We start from the raw sequence: 25732 nt of genomic DNA, 5'->3' as shown, positions 1-25732 counted from the left end.
AAAACAACTCCTACTTATGCAGTGAGGTAATACAATGCTACATTATTTTTATATAATTACGCCAAATGAGTTTTCAATAAAAAAATGCTGAATTTCAGGTGTGTTCTACTTAGCCAGTGTATTCAATGCTGCATTGATTTGGAATCACTGTTCACATGACATGGAAGATATTGAAAAGAAAATAGGACCTTTTAATAAAAAAAACAGCTTAATTATGTCATAGTATAGTATGTCATCAAATGTAATTAAGATGTTGCACTATACTTTGTCACAAAAAGTGATAAAGAAAGTAAAAGACAAAAAAGTCACAAAGAAATGTGAAAAGTCCTAAAAAGACAAAATATAGTTTGTCACAAAAGTCTTAAACTAATATTAGAGGAACAAACCCCCCAAATGGCTTTAGTTTTCGAGATACCTGTACCTGAGGTTTTTTTAAATAATATATCTATGAAACGGATGGTTGAATACAAATATTTTACTTCAAAATTATAAGTTTTTGCTTGTTTGGAACTTTCCCATAACCGAAAATAGTGAAAATGTAGGCTCCTCTGAAGGGAGCCGTGTTGGCCTTATCCCATGTTTCTCTGGAAAAAATGATCAGAATGTCACCCTTTTGGATTAGATGTTCACAGAGAGGCAAAACATACAATAAAGCAAAGATTATATCAATATCGTTTACCATCTTTGTAATATTTACATTTTTAGGGGCCTTAGTATTTACAAGTATTTGAAAGGTTAAATTATAAGAAGGTAGACGGGTCAACTTTCAAATCAACAGTCAATATTTTATTTACAGCAATAAAATGTCAATTTATAAAGACACTTTAAATACATTTGATCCGACATGAAAATGATATCAATGTTGTAGAATGACAAGAAATGCTGTAACTTAACAAAATAAAAAAATATTTTAAATCTATGGGGAATGTGACTCTCGGGACAGTTTCCATGTGCCCCGATAAAAACCCAGCATTCATGACGCACCCTTTGTCAGCATACAGAAAATGACGTGCATTGATGATACGCACAGACAAAATAAAAGAATCATGACATCTCTTTTTGTGAACCGTTAATACTTTTGCTCCTAGAATACAGCGAAGGACGTCTCGTACAGTTACAGGTACAGCATTTCACCTTTCAGACAAAAAGAGCAGCTCAGAGGAACGAGCGATGACAGCGTCACATAACAGGAATACATGTAGAAAAGTAGATGTGGTCGTAAAATACTAAAGGGCATATTTGGAAAAGGAAAAAAACAGCGAAATGATCAGAAAGAAATCAAAACGTCTCAGTTAGTTTGGAGTTTGAATAGGCTTGTGTGAGACAAAGGTGACGCGCTGTCAAAAACCTATTGACAGTTTTATTACTGCATATTCTTTTCATTAGCTCATAACAAAACAGTGCAAATCAACAGCTTTACATTCCTTCATTTTCATTCACGGTGATTTCTATATATTATTTATATATATAAAAAAGTATTTTATCATTCTCCAGGAAGAAACAGGTCACCTCTGTGTCTAACTAAGTGGGATTACAGCAATGAAATGAAATGATGTGTGAACGAAAAAGCCATATTCTTCAGATTGTAAAAACCCTCATGGCAAGCACAGTATCTGATTGAGCTTCATATCTAGGTACACACATGTAACATTTCAGCATTTACAACACAGTACGTCCTTAACATCCCAACACAGCACTGTTTTTGACGTGCCATAACAAAGTCATACGACAACACACTTTTTCTTTTGACTCTTTTAAACCAGCTCTACCTCACATGCAGCAACACGAGATGTCAGAGTCTTCATCACCCGTTATATGAAATGATTCAAATCATCTCTAAACATCTTGTGATTATGAGTGGAAATGATAACCAATTGTTTAAGTGTAGGACATTTAGGGGACGCTTCACTTACTGTTAAACACAGCGAGGGGCTTGAATGCAGAAAAGAAAGAACATGAGGCACTGGGGATCATTCATACTGTAGCAGGCTGTGCTTCAACTCATATTCATATACCCTTCAATACCAACTGCAGGCTTTTCAAATTTGAACATGCTCAAAAAAGTGCATATTGTAATTGGACGAGCGGAGGGACATTTAAACTAGTGAGAGAACGGTGTGTAGGCACGTCATGCTCACTAACGGTGGAATCTAAGTGGTCGAGGAGAAGTTGTCACTCTACCAGGAAGAGTCAGTGAGCCGAGTTTGATAGGAGTCTGTTTTGCAGCAGGGACGGACAGAAGAGGCTATAAACCAGAGTTGTACAGGTTTGGGATGGGGTAAAACTTGGAGACTCGACTCTGGGTGGAGGGGTTAAGGCATTCAGACTCTCCGGTCATCTTGAAGAAGACCTCCTGCTCCTGGAGCTTCCGCGTGAACTCATCCTCCAGCGCCTGCAGGGGGCAGCAGAGACAAACAACTGAGTAACTGGGAGGAAGTCTGTATTAATCTTTAACTTCAAGAGGAAATGGAGATGTATAATACCTTCTTCCTGGGTCTCAGCTTCTCCCTCCACTCTTTTATCTCCTGGCTGTGCTCTTCGTCCAGCTCCTTCAGCTTTTGGGTCTCATGTTCGATCAGAAGGTGGCACTTCTCATTCTGAAAGAAAATATGGGTCAGCACGTGTGTCTTCAGGATGAATGAATACCATCTCATGTACTCTGACTTTATCTGCACTGGAACCTATTTTTGTCCCATTCTTATTTTCACAGCACAGTGTAAGGGGATGAAAATAAGTTAATTCTATATATTTCCTCCAACTTATTTTCTAATACATTCAAAGTGTGTGTGTGTGTGTGTGTGTGTGTGTAGCGGCTTCACCTGTAGCTCCTGCAGCTCCCTGATGTTGGAGTCACACTGCAGCTGCAGATCCCTCATCTGGTTCTCGTGTTTCTGGTGTTGATGAAGTCTCTCGTTCTTCTGTCTCTTGTCTTCCTGAGCAGCAAACTGGACCACGCAGACAAAAATACAAAACTGTAACGGCAGCTCAAACCCAAACAAATCTTCTAAAAGATTTATCTTTTTTACAATAGGGTTGGATTTTAAAAGTTGGTGCTCTTGTGCTTCAGGCATTGCCCGCACACACAGCTTGTTTCAATATCTGTTTCTATACAGTATGTGTGGGTTAACCAGCACAAGAACAAGTCCACCACCTAGCAGTAGCATATTTAAACCATATATTTATATTTAAATGCTACTTCAGATATATTTAGTGAAAGCATGTGTTTAACTAAGAGGTGAAGCTGTTTTGTCTAATTAGAAAAACATCCTTTTCTAATTTTTGGAATGACAAACAAATTTAAGGTTTAGTATCCCATTTTTCCACCAGCACTTAAACGCATCATGCATTTGTGGGTGTACGTGTTGCTGGTTCGTAATTCACTTTTGCTATACTGAAAATAAAGTCATGCTTTTTTGAACAGCATTGTGATGACCCCAGTGCCAGTAAAGCTAGTGGAACAGAGACTGGAAATGTGCAGACATGGCTGGATAACAAGAGTGTCTTTTTGGGCAGGTCCTTGGTGTGACTGTGCCAGTATGACATTGTGTTGCCAAAATAGAACATGCATGTTTCGTCACTTCTGCTTGAATGTGAGTAACAGGACAGCAGCAGCAGCAGCAGGAGTCCACGTGTTACCTGTTTTATCCTCTCTCTCTCCTGCTCCACGGTGACCGATGCAGTGGCGGTGATGCGGAGGCTCTTCTTGAACATGGCCATGCGTGTTTTGGCCTCGCTGCGCTGAATCTTGGGCAGACGGACCCTCTCTTGGTTCTGTTTGTTCTTCATCTCCTCGACCAGCCGCTGGTTGTAGCGATGCATCTGCTCCATCTCCTACAAAACACACACATGCACACAGTTTTGAGTTCAGCGGCATTTTAAAAAATAAGACATTTCCCTGAGTGGATTTCTCTCTTACTTTCTCGTGCCTCTTCAGCAGCTGGTGTCTCTGCAGGAAGTATTGGTCTTTCAGCTGCTGCTTCAGCAGCTGGTGCTTCTCCTGCAGGTGGCGCTCCTCCAACTCCCACATGGCTGCCTCTCGAGCTACAAAACACACATGTGCACACACATGATAACATCACCCGAGGCCACGTAAGTGTGAAGTAGAAAACATGTATATGCTTGTTAGTCGGTGACGACAAGAGCGAAGAAAACTAAACGGACACATTACATGTTAGACGCTTTTATCCAAAGCGACTTACATACTCAGTACTGTGGACAATCCCCACAGGAGCAGTTTGGGGTGAAGTGTCTTTCCCAGGGACACAACGACATGCTGACTGCAGTGGGGTTTGAACCTGTGACCCCCTGATCCCAACACAAAGGCTCTATCCACTGCGCCACACGCCTCCATTGACACAAACAGTGTCAGCGAGTCGGACAAGCTGCAACATGTCCACATGTCACAGTCATGTTTAAACACTGTTGTGTTCCTTAACTCGTCAAATGTTCAACCTTTCAGGCTGTTGTTGGTTTCATGTCTGCTATTAAACTTGAAACTCACACAGGATGTGTGAGCTCAGTCGTTGCTTGAGTTAATCCCACACATAGTGTTTGTAAAATGTTATGGAAACGTAGTATAAACATGGATTAGGAGGAGTCAGCTGATGTGGTGCCTTCAGCTGTGTTGTGAGGAAAGCATCACAGCGTTTCACACCAGCGCATGAATGAACCACAACAGAATGCTTTAAACCAATCCATACTTGATACTAAATCATTGACAAAATAAGGACAGTGCAATAGTCCCAATAAATTGATTGTAATCTCTTTAATCTTATGTCACAATAAAAGAGATAACATGAAACAATGATAGTTTTCTTCAGAAGCTAGTAGGCAGCGTATTGTAGTAAAAGGACTGATTTCTTACCTCTCATCAGCTGCTGCTTGTGGTTTAAGCAGTCTTTCTCTATAGTGGTGATCTCCAGTTTATGCTGCTGGATGATTTTCTTCAGAGCTACGTCCAGCTCCTGCTGCTGCTTCTGTAGGAACTCCTGCTCCTGGAGGGAGAAGGGGAGCAGTGAGAGGAAGCCGGGGGGTCACACAGAGAGACAGTAAAGGCAAAGAGAGAGAGAGAAGAGAGCACAATAACATTTCTCAAGTATCTAAACTGCCTGTAATTAAACTATATATTCTAGTCAAGCCATCCACTTCAACTTCAGAACAACACACAGCAACTGGTATCAGTAGAGGAGACACTCAGAGATCATGGATGGCAACGATCCACGAATGGAGGTGAAGAGAGAAAGAGAGAAAGTTAACAGTTCAGTACAGATTCATAGTTTATGTGAGACAACATCGACATTGATGTTCACACTGTCCAGAGAACAGCGTAGAGTATGCATGACTGATAGTAATTCTCTATTTATTTATATTTTCTCTGTATTTGCACATTATTTAGAATTCGGATTTCTTCTACTTTTCTGGGGGCAAATTGTAGGTTATATACTGCTATTACTTCACTATGATTAGGCATAACTACTCAAACACACTCAAAGGTGTCACTATGAACACCTACAGTATACTGCAGTTGAAGATGGTTTACCTGTGATACTGTAACTAAAGAATGCACTATAATACAAGCGACTCCTACATCCATCCTGTGAGGCAAGTCAGTCTATGTTTGGCTCACAGAGACAAACATGGACCCAGACAGCGACTACACCTCTGGGATGGAGCTGTTTACTCCCAGACTCAATGTAGCGATGTAACACATTATACTAAACCACAGACCAGATGTAGAACATTCGTGGAGAAAAGTACTGAGCAGGAGAGAAGAAATAACCACTGCACAAACACACTGAAGACAACACTCAAAAAAACAACACCGTCCATGATTACATGTGTCGTTATTACAAACTGAACTAACTCACAGTATCCTCTCACATCTAAGTACGGGCCAGAAACAGAAACAGAATGTGGGTTGATGGTGGGGGGGGGGGAGGACTTACATCCTGCATCTGAGCGTTGAAGAGTGCGCATGAGGACAACTGAAAAGACTGAATCATAACCTGGGCCACTGCCTGTGGAGGAGAGCACACAGCGCACTCGTCCAGATCAGGGACACACACACACAGCTGAGGATCTCTCACACACTCACACAAACACACACAAACACACACACACACACACACACACACACACACACACACACACACACACACACACACACACACACACACACACACACACACACACACTGATTCTTCCTAAGTTATGTAAGAGACTTTCCACCTTGGGAAAACTGCTGAGTTTAAGGCTCACAGCAGAGTTTAAGGCTCACAGCAGAGTTTAAGGCTCACAGCAGAGTTCTGGTTAAATGTTAGAAGGAAGTCAATTAATAAGTTATTTATAGTCTTCTCATGCTTGAAAGCGGCACTTGAGTGTTATCCAGCTTGAAAAAATAGTTGTTTTGTTAGGAAAGGGCTTTTAGTACAGGAGTCTGCTATGGAAACAAAAGCTTTGCATGAACTCACTACACTGAGCTAGACACTCATCGATTTGCATCGTCACTGACGAGTGTGCTGTGGCATGCAAGTCTTTTCAGGGGGAAAATAATGAATAGAAAATGTGGGGTGTTACGAAAAGGGTAGAATAGATGCAACTACAGTACATTTTTTCCTATGTGTACAAATTACAGTATGCACTATTTTATAAGGGATGGACGTTTTTGATTATTGCTATTTCTGGATTGTTTGGTCTTTAAAAAGGTCAGAATGACTGGAAGGAGCTCATCACAAGTCCTTACGTTTGTTTTTCTTCCGATTAACATTTTAAAACCCCCGAAGAAGTTCATTTTATTATCATGGAGAACAAAAAGAACAGCAAATATTCACCAAAAAAAAAAGTATTTTGCTCAAAATATGACTTCAATTTTCCGTCAATGGACTAATCAACTAATTATTGAAGCTATGCTAGTTATTCGTTTTTATATTGTAATATTGATGCACATAATTCCACAATAGTTTCCATAGTACAACCTCCATGTATATGTCTTTTATGTCATTGCTGTTTGTGTGCATTGAGAATACTTTATAAGAACAAACCAGGTTATAGAGAGGAAAGGAAAAGGAGGAAGAGGGGGAAATCTTCCTCTTCCTCAGAGTAAGAGACAGCAGGTGAAGGTTTACCTCTGCGGTCTTAAGGAGCGACAGGTCCTCCTTTATGCGTCTCATGAGCTCTTTTCTCATATGTTTGGGTGACTGTCCGACTTCCTCTTTGGCCTAAAGTGTGTGTGCAGAAAATGGTTGATGCTGTATGTTCTGAAAATCTAACAAAGCCGGCCAACAACAGAAGAAGAGACATGCACGGCCCACTTTGAGAGGAGATACTGCACCCGGCCACCAACTGATTTAAATTCAGCAGAATCAACTTCCTGTCTGACGTAACTTACTGTAACTGTTAAGACAGTTGTTTTTTGATTAGAAGCATTTCAGAAATGTGAGTTTGAACTGCAATCAAGTCATGAGTTTCTCAAAAGAAACATTTGACTGGTTCATGGCAGATGTTAGTCTCAAAAACAGCTCCCTCTGTATTACTATGCATTCAAGTCCCACCGCCTTAATTATGATTTATTCTGGGAATTAAAAAAAGAGTAACCGAGTTGGAATCATCTGGCAAATACGGCCTTTGAATGATTTACAGTCGACTGCTCTAATTCTTGTCATTTAAAAGTGAATGCAGATTTCACCTCACTGACACTTATCTCCATCGCCACCATCGAGTAAGCAATTGATTTATATGAGAAATACTTTAACATTTGACTTAAGATGATTCCATATCAGTTACTCTAATGCAATGTTTTTTTTATAATTTCCCCTAATAAGCCCAACACCATTTGGAAGAATCATCAAAAGTCGGCCATCCCATGACCAAAGCCACCTCACACACTCATACAAAACACATGGTTAGTTAATACAGAAATACAGTACACTTTAAAAAAAAGACACAACATTGCAAATATCAACATATTTAAAAGAATGTGTTTTTTCCATAGAAAGAGCTTATATATCTGCAGCTGCACAACCACAACAAAGAACATAGCTGAGAACTGAAGCAAGCACTTTCAGCCAACCTGCAATAATATTTTTTAAATACAATAAACTATGAGGTAGCTCAGAAAGTAAATGACGGAGAGCGCAACCACCACCAGGCAGCATAAATACACAATGGATGCCAATTGGCACTTTTGGCATAAAAAAGCTGCATTAAGCAAAACACAGAAACTGCAAGCACGCCCAAAACTAACAACAGAGCATTTACGGCTGCCAAGCAGAGAAAGACTTAACATATATTAATAAAACAAGCTCAGCACACTCTCACAAGACTGAACTTTTACAATATAGTTCTCTAAATATAACATATAGAGTTAGCAGCACAGTAATGCTTAGGAGGCAACCAGAAGCCTCAGGGCAGATGAATAATGGTTACAACAACACCATGGAGTTAGCAGCACCGAGGAGAAGGATGGCACAGTTCGTCTGTGGCCATCATTTGCACAGAAACAGTACCAGGCAGAGCAGAGAGGCACTCCCACAGGATTAATATGACACAGCCAAGTATGCCACCGGCTAAATAGTTAACCACATGCCCCATTAAACAGCTCGGATCTATGACATGCAATTGTTACAAACCCAAGCTCCTGCAGTTAGGAGCTGATCAGCCCACTAAAGGCACTTCCAAGTAGAAACAGTCATGCACCGCCCCTACCTCTTTCTTCCGATTCTTCATCATGTTTTGGAACTTGGAGAGCTCCTTGTCTTGGTCGGCTTTGATGCGTTTGGCTTCGTCTCGGAGCCGGCTGGTGTGATCCTGTTCCAGCCGCTCGATGGTCTGCTTCTGCTTCTTCTCAAGGTTCTCCACTTCTTGGTCATATTGGCGCTTCTTAGCCTGCATGGACAGAATCAGCAGAACTGGCATCAGCCTGACATCATGACAATGAGTGTGATCCGATATTAGATAAGACTTTGGCTCTACTGCTTAGAGGAGAGGAAGGTTTAACTGGAGAATACATCTTTATGGTGTCATTTTAACCTAGAAAACATAGTGTCAGAATCAAATGTATCTTTTTAATGTTGAGACCATCATTCTTTAAAGGTCCCCTATTATACTGTTTTTCATCAATATATGATAGGTCTCAGATATATACAAACATGTCTCTGAAGTGTTTGGCTCCAAATACCAAACAGATCATTGTAGCGTCCCATAATCCCCTCTGTTTCAGCCCTGTTTCAAAAGTGCTGATTCTGTTACTTTAGATGGAAATAAGGAGCCCCTCCCCACGCCCCTCTCAGAGATATTTGGTTAAAAAGAGGAGGAGGAAATTCAGGTGATAAGGTGTGGGGGGGGGGGGGGTTACCTTGGTTGGTGATTGGCTAATGGTTCCAGAAGCCAAAAAAACGTTATGACATCATAAACAATGTCATAAACGACGTGACAAATGCATTGACCAGGACTTCAGTGTCCTGGTCAATGCATTTGTCACGTCCCGCATCGACTACTGTAACGCCATCCTCTCAGGCATTCCCACCAAACTCATCAATAAAGTTCAAATCATACAGAACTCTGCAGCCCGGATCATCACCGGCACCAAGGCCTCAGAACACATCTCCCCCATCCTCATCCAACTCCACTGGCTCCCTGTTCAATCCCGTATCAACTTCAAAAACCTACTGTTCACTTACAAAGCCCTACATAACCTGGCCCCCCCCTATCTGGCTGACCTTCTTCAGGAGTACACCCCCTCTCGCTCCCTCCGCTCCTCCTCTGCTAGTCTGCTAACCGTCCCCACCCCACGCCTCGTCACCATGGGTGCTCGGGCTTTTAGCTGCACTGCTCCCAGACTCTGGAACTCCCTCCCCCCGCACATCCGACAGTCAGACACAATCACCATATTCAAATCCCAATTAAAAACCCATCTGTTCAAATCTGCCTACTCACTGCAGTGCTCCCCATTATATGTTTCATTCGTGTCCACTTTGTCTCCTCCATGATTTCCTGTTTGTGTTTTATCATGTTCTGTTGCCTATTAGCGTTTTCTTTTTTTAAACAAATTGTACGGTGTCCTTGGGTGTCATGAAAGGCGCCTAAAATAAAATGTATTATTATTATTATTATAAAGTGGACAAAATCGGATCAGCTCATTTTCAGACAGGTTTTTATATAAATGGATCAGGACAAAAAATGGATCAGGACAAAAAAACGTTCAGAATCTCTTTCCACAGAGGGGACACATGTTTATCTATAAAAGACATGAAAAAGTGGATTTTGCATAATAGGTGACCTTTAAAGAGAAATGTTGCTTTGGAGTACAAATAATACATTCTGCAGCAAATGATAAAAACAGCCTGGAGTCTGGCCCCGCCCCTCATGTAAGTCCCTCCATCAGATGTAGATCTGCTTTGAGATGAAGCAACCCGTTTCCTAGGTGTAGGCCAAATACAGACAAATACAAAACACACATCACACCACTGCGGTTCGAACACTGACTCACAGCAGTTTCCTGTTCAAAGCGGCGGAAGATCTGCTCTCTCTGCTGCTGCAGCTTGTTGCTCAGCTGCTGCTGGGCCCTCTGCTCCTCTTTCTGCAGGAGGCGCAGCTCTCTCAGCTCCTGCCGCCTGAGGAAACCACACAGGGGGCCACGTGTTAACTCATCTTCATCTTTAAAACATGTATGTTTCATTTCTGAGATAAGATTTGATGTAGGGCTGCTCAATTAATCATATTATAATCGCGATTACGATTATGGCTTGCAACGATTACGAAAATAACGTAATCGAAATAAAACGATAATTTTTTTCTTATTACTTTTTTTTTTTTTTTTTCAGTTGAATTATACTTAAAGTTCGGGGTAATCAACTGTTAAAAACATACTGTTCACATTTTTTTCTCCAATAAATGGATGTTTTCTAAGTCAATGAATAATCGCATTTAATAATCGCAATTACAATTATTGACCCAAATAATCGAGATTATGATTTTTGCCATAATCGAGCAGCCCTAATTTGATGGTTTGTTTTATATATACATTATTAGTCTCCTGATTATATTTACTAGCTGCTTTGAAGGTCCTGCTCTCTCCATTTCTGAATGAGTATTTAAAGTGAAACATGTTACTGTCATGAAACCTACAGCAAATAGTGAGACAGCACTTGTGTAAACATTCGGAGCAGCATGGCTTTAAATGGAAACATGGGAGATGACAGAAAGAAAACGAAGCATACATCACGGGAGATAACCCATCTGGCATTTGTTAAACTCAGTGGGAGTTGTGAAATGAATAAGAGCTAAATAAGGCAGGCACGTTAAATAGGCCATGTCACATATTTAGAACAGCGCGGTAAGCAGGTTGCACACAGACGTACCTCAGGAACCTCAGCTCTTCGCTCTTGGTGTCGTTATCCGTCACTATCTTTGATGTCGTCACACTGACCTCCACACCGTCCACCATGAACTTACGCGTCTTCTTCAAAGTCTTCTTCTGACGTCTTGACTCCTACAAAAAAACCAGAAGATGGGTAAATGACCTAGAGTGGTGATGATTTGACAACTGAGATTGTTAATGAAGCACAGATTTGTTTACCTGCATAGATACAGAGCCCTCATCTTTACTCTTGGACAGGAAGCTGGATATAGACAGATTGAGGTCCAGGCTGCTGCTATCGGCGGCAGAGCTGCTCCCAGAGTCAGAGTCCTTCTCCAAATCCGACTTGATGGCAGCGGGGCTTCCATGCTCCATCTTGCTTTCTGAATCCGTTTCACTCTCCTGGACAGAGACGGCATCTTGAGACGCGCTCTCATCTGCAGGGGGGGCTTTCTCTTCATCCTCCTTCAGACCTTTAGGTGTGGCCACTTGTTCTGAATCCTCAGAGGTGTCTTTGGCTTCATCGATGACTCCATTAGTGGATTCAGTTGGGGTCTTTTCCTCCAGATCCTCCTCCTTGGTCTGATTCTCTTGTTCGGGCTGTTCTGCCTCCTCGTGCTTTTCCTCTGGCTGACTCTCTACCGCCTCCTTCTCCAACAGAACCTCAGCGGAGGACTCATCCACGCTCTTTGTGTCCGTGTCTCCATTTACTGTTGTGTCCACTACATTTGATTCTATATCCTCTGTGTCTATAGTTACATCAGTGCCATTAGCTGTGTCTTCTGTTATGTCCTCCATCACTTTCTGTTGAGGCGTCTCCTCATCTGGCTCTTTGCTTTCTTCTTCTGCCTTTGCCTCTTCTCCTGATATGGATTCTTTTTCTTCTGGTGTTTCTTCAGGTTTCTCTTGTAATCCTCTGGATTCTTCTGTACTAGCATCTTTTTCTTCTTCTGCTTTCACCTCCTCAGGTTCTTCGATTACAGGAGTAGGTCCGTCTTCTGTTTTCTCTTCTTGTGTCTCCTTCTGTTCCTCCTCTGTTTCCTGACCATCAGGGATATGTTCTTGTGTATCCCCTGCTACAGCTTCTTCTGGCTGTGATACTACAGGCTCAGCAGGAATCTCTTCAGCTTGACCGTCTTCTGGTTTGAGCTCTGCAGGATCTTGTGGTATTAAGTCCTTGGGGGGCTCTATTAGCCCAGAGGCCAGGTCTTCATTACCGGCATCAGACACTTCGTTGAGTTTCTCCTCCTCAGTCTTGTCTACCTCACTTGTTCCAAGTCCTTCATCAGAGAGCTTATCACTGGTCTGGTCTTCAGTAGCAGTAATTTCCGAAACAGATTCCAGTGCAGAGGGAGTTGCTGGGACTTTGTCGTCCTCTGAGCTGGCCACACTGGCATCTGATGGCGCTCGCTTGTGCCCAGGAGCCGCCTGAGCCAACAGAAAAACATGAAAACAACAATATGTTATTTACACCAACAACTCAATCATAAATGTAAACATATTGAATTGAGTATTATGCTGGATACATGTACAAACACCAATTATACTGCATACCACAGGTGTATCAGGCTCTTCCTCCTCCTCTTCCTCTTTGCTATCCTCAATCTCCTCTGTGACTTCAGCTTTGGCCTCGGCTATGAGTTCTCTGAGAGGTCTGCTATTAGTTACACTTGTGACAAAAGGATGCTACACATGTGGCGGAGACACAAGAAAATATAAATCATTAGTCTTAATATCAGGTTAATAGAGGACAAACAGCAAACAGACATTACAAATGGTTTGAATGCATGATTTGTGCTATCTTGTGAGTGGCCTAAATGGTTGCATATTGTTAGTTAACAGCAGGGAGTGAGTGGAGTAGGGCAGCTCACCTGTAGAAGCTGTAGCGTACCCCACCTATTGTCAACATTCTTATCAAGTGCTTTCCGCAGAAAGTCGTTGAATTCTGGCGACCTTTGAGGAATAAATAAAAGAGAATCAGCTTGTATAACAGTCCATAGGTCCTGGAAAGAGAAATGTATACCATTCCTTCCCTGCAGCCAGACAGTTAAGCATTAACAATTCCCCCAAGGGTTCACGCATTAAACAGTCGACACATCCTTATCTCCAATCCGGAAACATTCCAGCGCCACCTCTCTAGTAGTTATCACCAGCGCTCAATCTCACCAGCGAGAGGGATGCATGAGTGTGGGAGGCTCGGACTTGGCTATTTTCAGCAGCACTCTCATGGGATTCATCTCGTGGTTGGGCGGCTCAATCTGCGCCAGCTCTATCAGGGTAACCCCCAGGGACCAGATGTCGGCCTTAAAGTCGTACGGACGGTCTTTGGAAGTTTCACACATGACCACCTCTGGGGCCATCCTGCAAAATAAGAAGTGGGTTTGTAATAAGCATGGAGGTACATCTGGATTGGGAGTGAATGTGAATTTGGTCACTTCTCTTCAATCTTTAATGATAAAAAGCCAATACAATACAATGTGTGTTCACCTTAGACTTGATTGTGAAAGATAGGAAGTCTATTCAGAATATAACGCCGAGGTCATTCAACACTGTGCATCTAAATGGGTGAATCATGCCTTTTCCGTTTCTATGCTCCAGGACAGCTTTTGTGCCACTGCTTAGTGCTGTGCAGCAGTGAGACATGCTGGGACATTTATCAGCTGGACAGAGGAGAATGGCCTCTTGTCTGCAGACTGCATGACTCACCAATACGGAGTCCCGATGAAAGAATCTCTTCTCTGTAACGTCTTGGTATTTTTAGCAGACACCCCAAAGTCAGCTGAAGGTAGAAGAAATGATTTATGATTATTTTGGTGAATCAAACTTGCTCATTTAAACTTTTTTTAGAGCCACAAAGTTGTATCAGAATTATTTTTGAACTAAACTGCTTCAAGATTTTAAATAGGAACCACAGCAGTGGGACAGAAAAACCAAAATGTCTCTTTCCTATCATCACTCACAGCAGTTCTGTTACCTGTAAACCATTTCACCCTGCTCTCCCTTTTTCTCCCAACACTTACAGCTCGCACACATCTATCGTTAAGTCCGTGTTGACTGCTTGATAATTATTGTTTGCCAGGCTCCGCCATGACCCTCTGCCTACAGAACATGAATCATCACCAGGGAGCCAGCCGCTATGGATGCTACAAAAGCAACATGAATACTTCTGGAATATTATGCAACAAAGTCAATACAACACCACCTCCAGTACATAAGTGGTGTTGATGCAGTCCTCTCCTTTGGTGCAATAGTAAACGGGTCACTTTGTTTTGCAACTTAAAAAATGAATAAATGCATGAATGACTCATTCCAGTTTTATCATATGTCGACAGTGCTGTGCACCATTTCCCCCAAAGTCACATAGCTCAGCTGGTTGCCACAGCACTGATTGCAATGGGACCCACAAATGACTTTACTTATGAACCTATTAAGCCTATAAGTGCAGAGGGTTCAAAGTGGCCACCAAGGTTATCTAAGACCGAAATCAATAATATATCAGCCATTGTTCTGTGTAGTATTTTGAGTTTAACTGCACCATGATTGAATAATCGTTCACATTTAGAGAAATATCCCAATGACAAATGCAGAAGCAAAATATGTTTTTTTTACCTAGTTTCACTTCTCCCTCCAAGGAGAGGAGAATGTTCCCGGCTTTCAGATCTCTGTGGATGACTTTGTTGTCGTGGAGGTAAGTCAGAGCCTCCAAGGTCTGCCGACACACCACGCGGATCTGCGGCTCCGTCAGGGCCCTCTCCAGCTCTGCACATGCACACAATTCATGTTATTATGGTTATGGTAGGTGTAGTTTTTTGGTTCACTTTTACAAACAGACAACCCTAATTGGCTGGGTACTTAAACCACTTCATCTGAAAATACATTTAAATATGGTACCGTTATCTCCACCTGTCTTATGTCTCGTTTCATTGTATATTATGAAGTGAACCAATGTTTGGACTGATTGATGAGTACATGTTTGGAAACCATTTAGCATTTAGGGTTAGAGTAGGTGTCACATTTTATGAATATTCAAAATGTTTTATGATTGTTCTTGTATTTTAACAGTCCGGTTTGGATCTAAACTGACTGGGCTACTGCACTCTAAAAACAAATGCCTTGGCTCAACAAAGAAAATCAACGCAACAGTTTGCATCGATGTTTATTGAGTTAAGACAACTAATGAGATTAGTCTTGAAGCAACAAAGTTATTTGAGTTAGGGCAGAAGGCTTTTCCTCTACAATCAGAGGTGTTTTTAATTACCACTTACTTAATAATTGTTAGCATAAACACACGTTTTGAAGTTGATTACTCAAAAGATTAAGTTGTTCCAACTTGTTTTACCGTATGATTTAAAAGGAATTTTAAGTTGTATGTACTTAATTACCATCATTGTGAACACACGTTATTAAGTTGACAACCATTTATAAATTAAGTTGCTCCAAATATATTGCATTCAATAGTTTTTTTTCTTAGCTTTTTCATGTTTTTGCCTTTAAAGAAAGAAATTAATTGATTCCACAACCAAAATATTAGGCAATTCACTTTTTATTTTGAACTGCAGTTGTTTATTTCAACACATGATGTTTCAATCAGGAGAGAATTCATTTAGTTTGAACATTTATTGACACATGCCATATGATAAGGTGCATGAACACCTGCAATCACAGCTGACTGCAGGAGAGAGGAGAACCATTTTATAGTTTGGCTGCAGCACAGTGATTGGCTGCTGGAGAATGAGGTGAAATGTAATAGGTTAAAGAGAACGCCTGTGATGAGCTGATTATATGCAGCTGCGGAGTGGATGTATATACACCCAGTCTTCCTGAAAGAACTTGCGCTGAGCTTCATTTAAATCTTGAAAAAAAAGATAAATAACACAAATTTAAATTTCCCCACAAATAATAAATAAACACATTAGCCATATTACCATGGGAAATGGGGACATAGCAAATACATGCTGCCATCACAACGAAGTTAGAGGCCTTTGCATATTTAAAACCAGTGCCAAATATGTCAGATCTGTAAAGTTTTTGTAAAACTACAGAAACAAACTCTCAATGGCCACCAATCTGCAGATCACACACATACGTTTTACAAAAGATGTAACAAAGATGTTTACACTGCCGACAGTCATTATTTTAAACAGTATGAACACATTTAACGCAGAATGCTCATTCATTTGTTTCCCTCCACCACGATGGTTGCCATCGTATGGTCAGATCCTGGGGTGGACCGGTCACTGATGAAGGCGATATTCATGTCCTATTGAAGCACTTATTATTAAGCATTATTGATTGGGGGTGTGGCCAAAAGTGCAATATGCTTCAAAATGTAACTGACAGAGAGCAGTGCTTTTGTCCTGGGCCCATGGATTTTATTTTATTTCAAGATTTTTAATTACGTCGCTAAACTCCTTGAAAAGGTCCTCTTCCTTTTCTCCAAGGCACACGACAAGGCAGCGGATGGCTATAGTTATTTGCGTACTTCAATTGTATTGTGCTATTTTTGAAAAAGGAAGAAAAGAGAAATGACCTAAATGAATATATTCTGAATGGGTGACTGCCAACAACTTGCATTTCAATGACAACTCTAAATAACGATCCTACCTCAAGAAGCATGTCCTTGATCTGCTTCACCGAGATTTTCTTTTAATAAAAAGAGATATCACAATAGTAACCTAAGTATTTGTACTCTCACAGTAGCCTCTACTACTTTGTATCCTCTCACAGAACTATTCACAGTTCAAAGGCTGCTAATTTTGGTCCAACAGCAATTTGCCTATACAGTGCAACTACAAGGCTATCTACTGTATTTGAATGATAAAAGATGACACTCACATTAAAATGTTTTTGTATAGTATTTCTATTTGTCTTAACTGTGGGAACTTGTCCAGGCATGTTAAGTGGGAGTGGACTTGAAATCCTTAACTCAAGGTGTAGAACAATTAAGTTATCAAGCTAATTGCATTACTTACTACAACTTTTTGTTTTAAGTCAATTAACTCAGAAATCAGAGTTCAAATTACACACAATATTAAGTCGATGAAATTACCAACATTATTACGTCAACACAACTTATAAATTAATGTTTGCAACTTAAAATGTTTATCTAAATCAATTAACTCACATTTTTATCTTGCAACCATGCATTTCATTAAGTGGAGGTGAAAGGTCGCCTGAATTCGTTTTTAGAGTGTGAATTTCAGATGTGCTGGCCTGACGGTATCCAATAGCAACATGAGGGCAAACTGCCACCCTGTCACTCGTCAGCATGTATGACTGGACAAATCCGGGGGAAGAAATTCATTCTGGGTGAGTCAGCAGGGCAGAAAGCATCGACACCCAACAGTGCAGTGAATGGATTGTTATCCTCTTTGTGATTCAAGCATGATAGAAAGTGGTGTGGCGTTTCTTCAAGCAACACAATAACAGGGAGAAACTGCCGGCATTAGAAGTGGACTAACCCCCTCCATGAAATCTGAACTACAATAATTACACAGTTGGAATGGCCTCTCTCAACTGGGAGAGGAAAAAAAATATCCCACAAGAGTTTATGGACGGAATAAAAAAGTAAAGAATTGGCACTTGAGGATGGAGCAAAGAAACAGCTCCAGAACGTTATAGTGTTTTTCTGTTTCCTGCACTGAATGAGGGACTTACCCAACATGATGGCATCCACTGCACCACCCGCACAGAACTCTATCAGAATCTGAAATGATAAAGCAAAGTGGAAAATAAGTAATGTGTACTGTTATGCAATAAAGCCAACACATTTAACTCTCATAGCACAGAATGTGTTTCAAATGAGATACACTTAAATGAACCTGTGTTATCTAAGGTAGGAGAAAAACATGACCCCTATGTGAGAGACATCAGAACCCCCTTTTCTATGTTATTGATTACTCTGTGGAGACAGTCCAAGAAGCCTATCGATCAGACACTGAACATCCTGAGCAGCATCCTCTATTGACACATCTTTTCAGCATAATCTATGTTTCAATCTTTGCTGGATCCATTTTCAGGCTGGAGAGAGGGACTGGGATCCTCCCCTCGTGTTGACTTTAAGATGCAGACATTTTTATGCAAATGGTTTGTTAGTCATCAATCATTTTGACAAAATAAACTATTTGTAGAGCATTAGGGTCTTATTCAAGTGTAACTGGTTAGTGAGTGTTACACATGACTCACGTCCAGGATATTTCCTCATACTGTACATTCTGAGGAAAAATAATTTCCTCATTCATGTAAACATGATAGCTTTAAGTAAACACTCCTTCTCAAAGCAACAGCTTGTGTGCAGTACACACAATTGAATCCCTGGAGTACAGACAGATGAATTATTGCCACAAACTAATATTTTACATATCCATATATTTATTTAGGGATTACTAGGGAAGTACTGATTACATTAGGTATGGCTTTAAAACCATGACAACAAATGACTTTCACAACTTTAACACATCACCCTCTCTCTATAACAAGGAGGAACATAACATAGTACCATCATTGTGTTATTGAGATGTGAAACTGACCAGCTCCTGACCGCAGCTGTAATGTATCCGACCACCACTTCATGCACTTAACAGCCAGTTGGCAGCTTATTGATCAAGTCAATATGAATGTATGTATAAAGCCCATTTCATTCATAATGTATCAGTTGATAGAGAAAAATGAATCAAAGTTACATCGAGCAACGCCTTCTATTCAGAGACTCAACAAAGAGGAGAAACCAAGTGGTTGTTCCTGTTCTGCATAACCATTTAGCGTGCCATGGGAATCTCCCTTTTAGTTTGGTATGATTCTCAAAGGTGATGATCTCAGGTTACATTGAAACATTATGCATGGCAATAAATCCTCTCTTTTCCCTCGATTAATCCTTTGTAGCAAACATATGATGCATTGAGTCAACATCCACACGTGCAAAGCAGATTACACATTCATCATGCTGCTTAAAGACGGGGGCCGGAGGGACAACCTGCATGCAGCTCTGAATTATTCAGGCACTTTCTCCAGCCACCAAAACCACTCCATTATCTTCTCATAGATGTGGCCAGTCCACAAGGGACGGTCACATGACACCACCTGCCAGGACCTAATTGCTCTGGGCTGGGGCCTCTTAGTGAGATCTACTGACCGACTATTAGAACTGCAATGTGACTCAACTCTCTGCTCACAGTGGAATAAGACATGGGTTTGTAGAAATGAACTCTTGTATTACCATAAAGACACAATAGGCGCTTTCACACTGCGGTACTTTTCCCACAAAGGTTCATGTGAACTTAGTTCATGTGAACTCTTTAGTTCGCATGAACTAAGTACAGATCGCGTTCACACTGTAAAAAGTCCCTGGGGGTGGATTAGGCAAATGAAGCCGCTGACGTCACTTGTTCTTCTTCTGCTTTGGGTTTACTGGCAGGCCGCAAACCACTTCACGGCGTATACTGCCACCCGGAGTCCCCGGCCGGAAGTCCCCAGAGTTGGGGACTGGCTTCAGTAGAAGCTGCTGGGAGTCCCAGCAGCTTCTACTGAAGCCAGTCCCCAGAGTTGGGGACTGGCTTCAGTAGAAGCTGCTGGGACTCCCAGCAGCTTCTACTGAAGCCTTCCGAGTAAATCGCCAGAACGCCGACACCTCCTCATCTCCACCGCTCCCATGTTTTATTTTGTGTTGCCATAAGTTAGTCTCTCTGCGTTTCTACGCTGGGCTAATGCTAATGCTAATAATGCTAATGCGAGGATAATAAAATGGCGGCTTCACAAAACTTTTTGGGAGTTTTGCGGGGCGTGGTTTGCAATCCTTCCAGCCAATCAGAAATATAGCTCCTTTCTCACAAAAGAGCCGTTCGAAAGTCCCTGCTCTCTAGCAGGGACTTTCGTGGGGGTAAAAAGGTTCACATGAACTAATTTTAGTACCGGCTCTTTTTGGTGTGAACGCGATAAAAGAGTTCACATGAACTAAGTTCACATGAACCTTTGTGGGAAAAGTACCGCAGTGTGAAAGCGCCTATTATGGACAGTTAAGGGTTTGTGGGGGGTAAGAATCAGGTCATACTGTATGTGGAGCATGCCTGTGACTTCAGCTGGAGGATTACGACCTATGACTTCTCAGAGGTCAGTTAATCCTGAACATGCGGTCCTGGCCTTGTACTAGCCCCTGACTGTGCCACATGATCATTTTTTAAACTCTTCAAATGTAGGCGATAAGAAAAAAATGCAACGCTATTTAAAAAAAAATGTATTACAGCTTAACAAATCGTGGCTGGCGATGAATTTGTGTGTCTCTCTGTGCGTGACTGATCCCTGCCTCTTTGTCTCTTTGCCTTCAAATCAAGAGCAACACGGAAACAAAGAAGCAAAAAAAAACAACAGTTCTCTCTGTGAAGCACTCGCTTACTCACCCAAAGTTTGCCTTCAAAATAGAAGGCATCCAGCAATTTGACGATGTGATGGTGATCGCAGGAGGCCAGAATTTCAATCTCTACCATGTAGTCCTCCAATTCATCCTCCGTCTTTGTGTCAATAACCTTGGCAGCAGCGAGGGTCCCATTCTGCTTGTTCTGAGCCTAAGAAAACAACATTGACAACAAAGGCTTGAGTATGCTGATCAATACATGCCTGATATCGCTGGCCAGACTGCAGAACATTTAGTCTTATTGTCCAGGGCATCGCTATAGAGTGGCTATTGTGGAAGAACATTAATCATCGTTAACAATTTCATTAAAGACAAAAGCTATTTTAGAGCTAGAGCAATAACCACTGCAGCACTTATGTCTTGTGTAGCACCTGGAGGGTCACATCTCTATAAATACATTTCATTCAGACTTTATAACATGTTGGTATATATTGAAAAGGAAAATGTCTGTAGAAAAACCCATAGCAACCACTTGAGGTCAAAATATTTACAAAACACCCCATCATCTTCTGCCCTACTCGAACAAAAGCTGAGCTGTCTCACTTCCTCCCCTTCATTTCATCCCCTTTCTTTCCTTCCGTTCACTTTGATACACCTACTGTAAGGTCACATGTGAAGTCACACCGGCAGTAATTTAGAGGTCATATTAAACACGTTTTTATTTCATAGACTTAACAGATCAATGGGTTGTGCTTGTCTTTATTGGTAACACATTAAGTCTTCCCTCCTGAACAGGCTATACTGAAGAGACAACTATGAAGAAATTCCCACATACCCCGTCGAACAAGTGGCTATTTTAAGTACAGCTTTGGGCTTAATGTTTATGGATACAAACACAATCTCAGGGAGTTAAGGAAAAAGAACAGGGAGGGAGTGTTTGAACCGTCACACACTATATTTACACAGTTCTGGTCTGATACACTCCCTGCCTCTTGCCCTTTGTGCCGCCGACGCCTGTCTAGCAAAGGCCATCACTTATACATGCCCACAATATCAGCTCCGTAATGGCAGCGATGATTTGTCTGCCTCGGAGATATTCAAGTGGTGCCTGTGGCCTTCCGTCATTATTACATAAAACATGTTTGACTTACAATGAGCTGGCCGTTATAGTGCGTTGAGGGATTAAATGAGAGGGTTTGTTAGTGTCATTTTATAATACTAGTTTTTCCATCCAGTGAAAATTATGTGAACCAACAGGTTTATAATTAATGTAATTATGTAAGCTGTTTTTTCGAATAAATGGCACGCCTCTTCACTAATCAAAGGTGTAATACAAACTTGAACTGTGCTAATTTCCACGCTCTTAAAACAAATGATTCACACTTTGCTGGCTGTGTCACCCCGCCCAAATGAGGCCGCCCTCAAAGGCCTGTGAAATAACTGGTGGAACAGTTATGTGACCTGGAGAAGTCACGTCCTCCACACCCCTCTTTAAGTGTGGGAACATCGAGTCAATACATTTGAAAGTGTTTATTTGTCCACAACTTCAGTTTGACAAGGCACGATAGTGTTCTGGCTTTCCTCACACTTAGTTAAACGGCTAATAAGACTTGCAAATGAACATTTCCCGGGCCATTAGCTGCATTATTTGATCACAAGAGTTCCAGGAAAAGACAATGTAACTCACAGAGAAAATAAATAAAAAGCCAAGGTTAAGGTTACTGAAATAAAAGAGTCCTGGATTGATGGATGTTCATGTGAAACTAATTTCCACTTAACTAGATATATTTATAATCTGATAATGTGTCTGATTTGTAGACATGTCCTTTTTTCTTAAGGGTTATTTAAGAGGTGTTATTCATTGATGTTGAAAGCATGTATGTTATCAGCATTTAACCTCCACACAAAGACATAGGTTTATGAAAATAGTTAATCTCTCTTACATAAGATGTTCTCAGCAGCCTAATACAAATTCACATAAAGATAACTTGGGGAGGTGCGTCAGTGCAGAGATTAGAGATGTGGACACAATACCCTGAATACCTTGCAAATTAATCCAAAATGGCAAGCTTCAGCTTCAGAAATCATCACAAAACGAAACAACCCAACTCTGGCACTCTGACTCTCAACAAAAACTTTAAAAAGCATTGCTTTGATTCCATTACATGGCATTGCACTGTATGTGTTGCGTGTGTTGTGTCCACCTCATGCATGATGTAAAGTGTGTGTTGGTGAAACAAATAGGCCTATTATAGACCGTCATCCTAACGTGACAAACTGTTTACACTACATTTACATACACACCTGGCTGTGCACCTGCTGCAGTGCATGGCATAAAGAAATACAATGAGTCACATATTTAAATGTCAAGGGCAGCTGCCTTCAGGATGTTTTTACTGTCAGATCTGAATACAAATTAAAACAACTTAGTTAGCATTGGAGTGGCCATTTTTAACCTGTGGTGGTGAACCACACCTTCAACAGTTTGACTGAGGCCAAGTACAATTCAATGACATGGCAAAGTCATAATTACTACATGATAATGTGACAGGGCCTACTGTTAACATCCAAAATAGATAATAGCCTACTGACACATTTAGGTAGGATGTTACTCAACAACAGCCCTAGGTCTCGCTTCTTCTCTATCTAAAGGAGGATTTCAGTAAGCATAATAGTTGAAGTACAGTATAGTGTTGTTGTGAGATGTAATAACATGCACTTGACACACATGTCATTATTGGGGGTCTAGTTACGAATAAAAGGTGTCCTGAACGAGGATTCTGCTGTCATCTTACCGTTATATCTTATAATGAAAACAACATGAAACACAACGGAAGCGGGTGTCATAAGAAAAGGGTTAGCAAGAAAAGGCGGATGTTACACATTACCTTGAACACTTTGCCAAATGCTCCATCTCCCAGCTCCCCAATAATATCCCATATTTCCTCCGGGTTGACGTCTCTATGTACATGTTCATACTGCTTTTTCTTCTTGTCAGGCCCCAGCTTAAATATCTTCCGAAAATTGAAGAACGACATGTTTTCAGGAGAGAACTACAGAGCTGTGGATGCGGTCTCTTCGGCTATTTCCGCCAAGAAGATATAGCCTAGCGGTTCCTCCCGAGTCTTAATTGGCTATCGAAATAACAGCAAGCAGGCGTAAACTGCTGTTGTAGCCATTCAACTATGATAATGCCAATTATAACTTCCCTCGACGGTGGTTATTCATAATCACATCATAGACGGGCGAGATGAGGGACACGGAGAAGAGTTCGCTGTTACGCACAAGCTAGTATTTCCGTTTTGAAGAAAAAAAACACAGTTACATTAAACAGCAAATATCGAGCATTTCGTCACACACGATACGACATTATCATTATTACACGTTAGTAATATAACGGAGAGTCACAGAGCCCATGCCTCGGTTGGCTGGGCACACAGAAGTTAGCGGAGCAGCATTAAGCTAGATAACGTAAATTGATTTCCGTTAAAAGACGTTATAAAATAAAAGCAAACAAACAGACTTTTGATCTCAGAAATAAGTACAGAGAAAATAAACAGTGTTGTAAAGTAACTAAGTAGATGTACTCAGGTCCTGTACTTAAGTACAATTTTGAGATAGGCTACTCGTACTTTACTTGAGCATTTCAATGTTATGCTACTTTGTACTTCTACCCACCTGCAATTCAGAGGTGAATTGAGTACTTTTAATACCTTAAGTTACTTTGCAGATTTTGTTTAATAATGTGAAATATAATCAACACAAAATAAGAATGTACATATAGGCTACCTGTATTACATTCACAATTAGTTGAAATAAGTTCCAACTTTACCTGCTTGATTTAAACACATCAATACATCAATAATAATAACCTAACAATAACATATAGTATGATTCTGAAATGGGCCAATCTGCATCATGAGTATTTTTTACTTTAAGTAGGCCTGCTGTATGTTGACACCCTTGTACTTCTACTTTTACATTAGTACAACATCATGGTGATGTGTCCACCTCTATGTAGTCTGGTGTCTAGACATGCCACAAAACATCAGAAAATAAATGTGGAAATAATATCACACTATTCATTTATCTTTATGTTTCCACTTGTATTAAATTAAGCGTAGGCTGCACTGTGTTGTTGAATGAGAATGTCGAATGTAGATGTATCATTGTGTCATCATCATAATGGTTATTATCTCAGGTGATTCGCTAGACGCTTTTATTTTGAAGGCCTGCGTAGATGTTTCCGGTCTCTCTCTCTGTCTGTCGGTGGTGAATTGACGCAGTTAGTTAGCTGTTTCCTGAATCACCTCACAGGACAGCTCAGTCTCAGCCCCTCGGCTCTACCACGCATGCTACTTGCGTCCTGTCGTCATGAGGAGGAAAACATGGTAGAAGTAGTATTGCTCAGGCCCACATCATGTTTTATGGAGTCAGATGTAGCGTAGACCTACTGATCATCCCAGCTAATTCACAGTAGCTAGGCAGACATGTGAGCTGTGCGGGTTAAGCATCCGATCATGCAGTTTGCATCATACAATAATTCCCAGTAAAAGTGTAAATATACACTATATCCAGGGTACAACAATGCAGGCTCTCTTATTCATAATAACTATATTAAGTGGTCTGCAGAACACTTATATATCCTATAGAAGTGTTCTGCAGAATACATTGGAATACATATGGAAATGGAATAAATATGAATTTACCTAGGAGATATATCTCCAGGTAAATGAATATGTATTCCAATTCTAATTGACTTTGCCCATTATTGTTAGTAATTACTTCATATCATTGTTTTGACAATGCTTCCAAGATTCGCCTGCAACCTTGCTCCAAGGATCCTTTGGCCACTAGTAACAAACAATAAAACAACAATGAGCGTTTTTCTGTTTACTGGTTTAAAAAAGAAAACAATTGACAAGAAGGTACACGGACTAAAAAAGGCAGTAGGCTAAGTAATTAAACAACATTATAAATCCCTCAGAAGTGTTATTAAGTAGTCTACTGCGCTCCCCATGTTTACACAG

At 40.9% G+C, this 25732-nt stretch overlaps 1 protein-coding gene across 4 annotated transcripts; it reads right to left on the bottom strand.

Moving 5' to 3' along the window:
• Nucleotides 1-764: 764 nt before the first annotated feature.
• Nucleotides 765-24160, bottom strand: slka (STE20-like kinase a). Of its 4 annotated transcripts, XM_034238087.1 has the most exons (20): nt 23591-24160; nt 20749-20913; nt 18014-18062; nt 14966-15115; nt 14063-14135; nt 13523-13717; nt 13228-13309; nt 12911-13042; nt 11576-12784; nt 11358-11488; nt 10487-10610; nt 8704-8883; nt 7125-7217; nt 5946-6017; nt 4865-4994; nt 3917-4041; nt 3637-3831; nt 2820-2945; nt 2484-2597; nt 765-2392 (listed from the first exon to the last, which is right to left on the bottom strand). In XM_034238087.1, the coding sequence occupies exons 1-20, from the start codon at nt 23738-23740 to the stop codon at nt 2246-2248; spliced, it is 3642 nt and encodes a 1213-aa protein (XP_034093978.1). In that variant the 5' UTR covers nt 23741-24160; the 3' UTR covers nt 765-2245. The 4 variants fall into 4 exon arrangements, with proteins under 4 accessions (XP_034093978.1, XP_034093979.1, XP_034093980.1 ...); XM_034238088.1 differs by lacking the exon at nt 5946-6017; XM_034238089.1 differs by lacking the exon at nt 7125-7217.
• Nucleotides 24161-25732: the final 1572 nt, after the last annotated feature.

This window comes from Gymnodraco acuticeps, unplaced genomic scaffold (assembly GCF_902827175.1).
Source record: "Gymnodraco acuticeps unplaced genomic scaffold, fGymAcu1.1, whole genome shotgun sequence".
Lineage (NCBI taxonomy): Eukaryota > Metazoa > Chordata > Actinopteri > Perciformes > Bathydraconidae > Gymnodraco > Gymnodraco acuticeps.
Note: the sequence above shows the minus strand (reverse complement) of the source record. Positions and strands in the feature narration are given on the sequence as shown.

What these genes read in the sequence shown, in the direction of transcription:
- slka (XM_034238087.1), bottom strand. Translation starts at nt 23,740, where the DNA reads ATGTCGTTCTTCAATTTTCGGAAGATATTTAAGCTGGGGCCTGACAAG. An exon ending in GCTTTGAACAGGAAACTGCT is followed by an intron (nt 8,884 to 10,486) that starts GTGAGTCAGTGT and finishes CTGTCCATGCAG; the next exon opens with GCTAAGAAGCGCCAATATGA. An exon ending in GGGAGCTGCAGGAGCTACAG is followed by an intron (nt 2,598 to 2,819) that starts GTGAAGCCGCTA and finishes ATTTTCTTTCAG; the next exon opens with AATGAGAAGTGCCACCTTCT.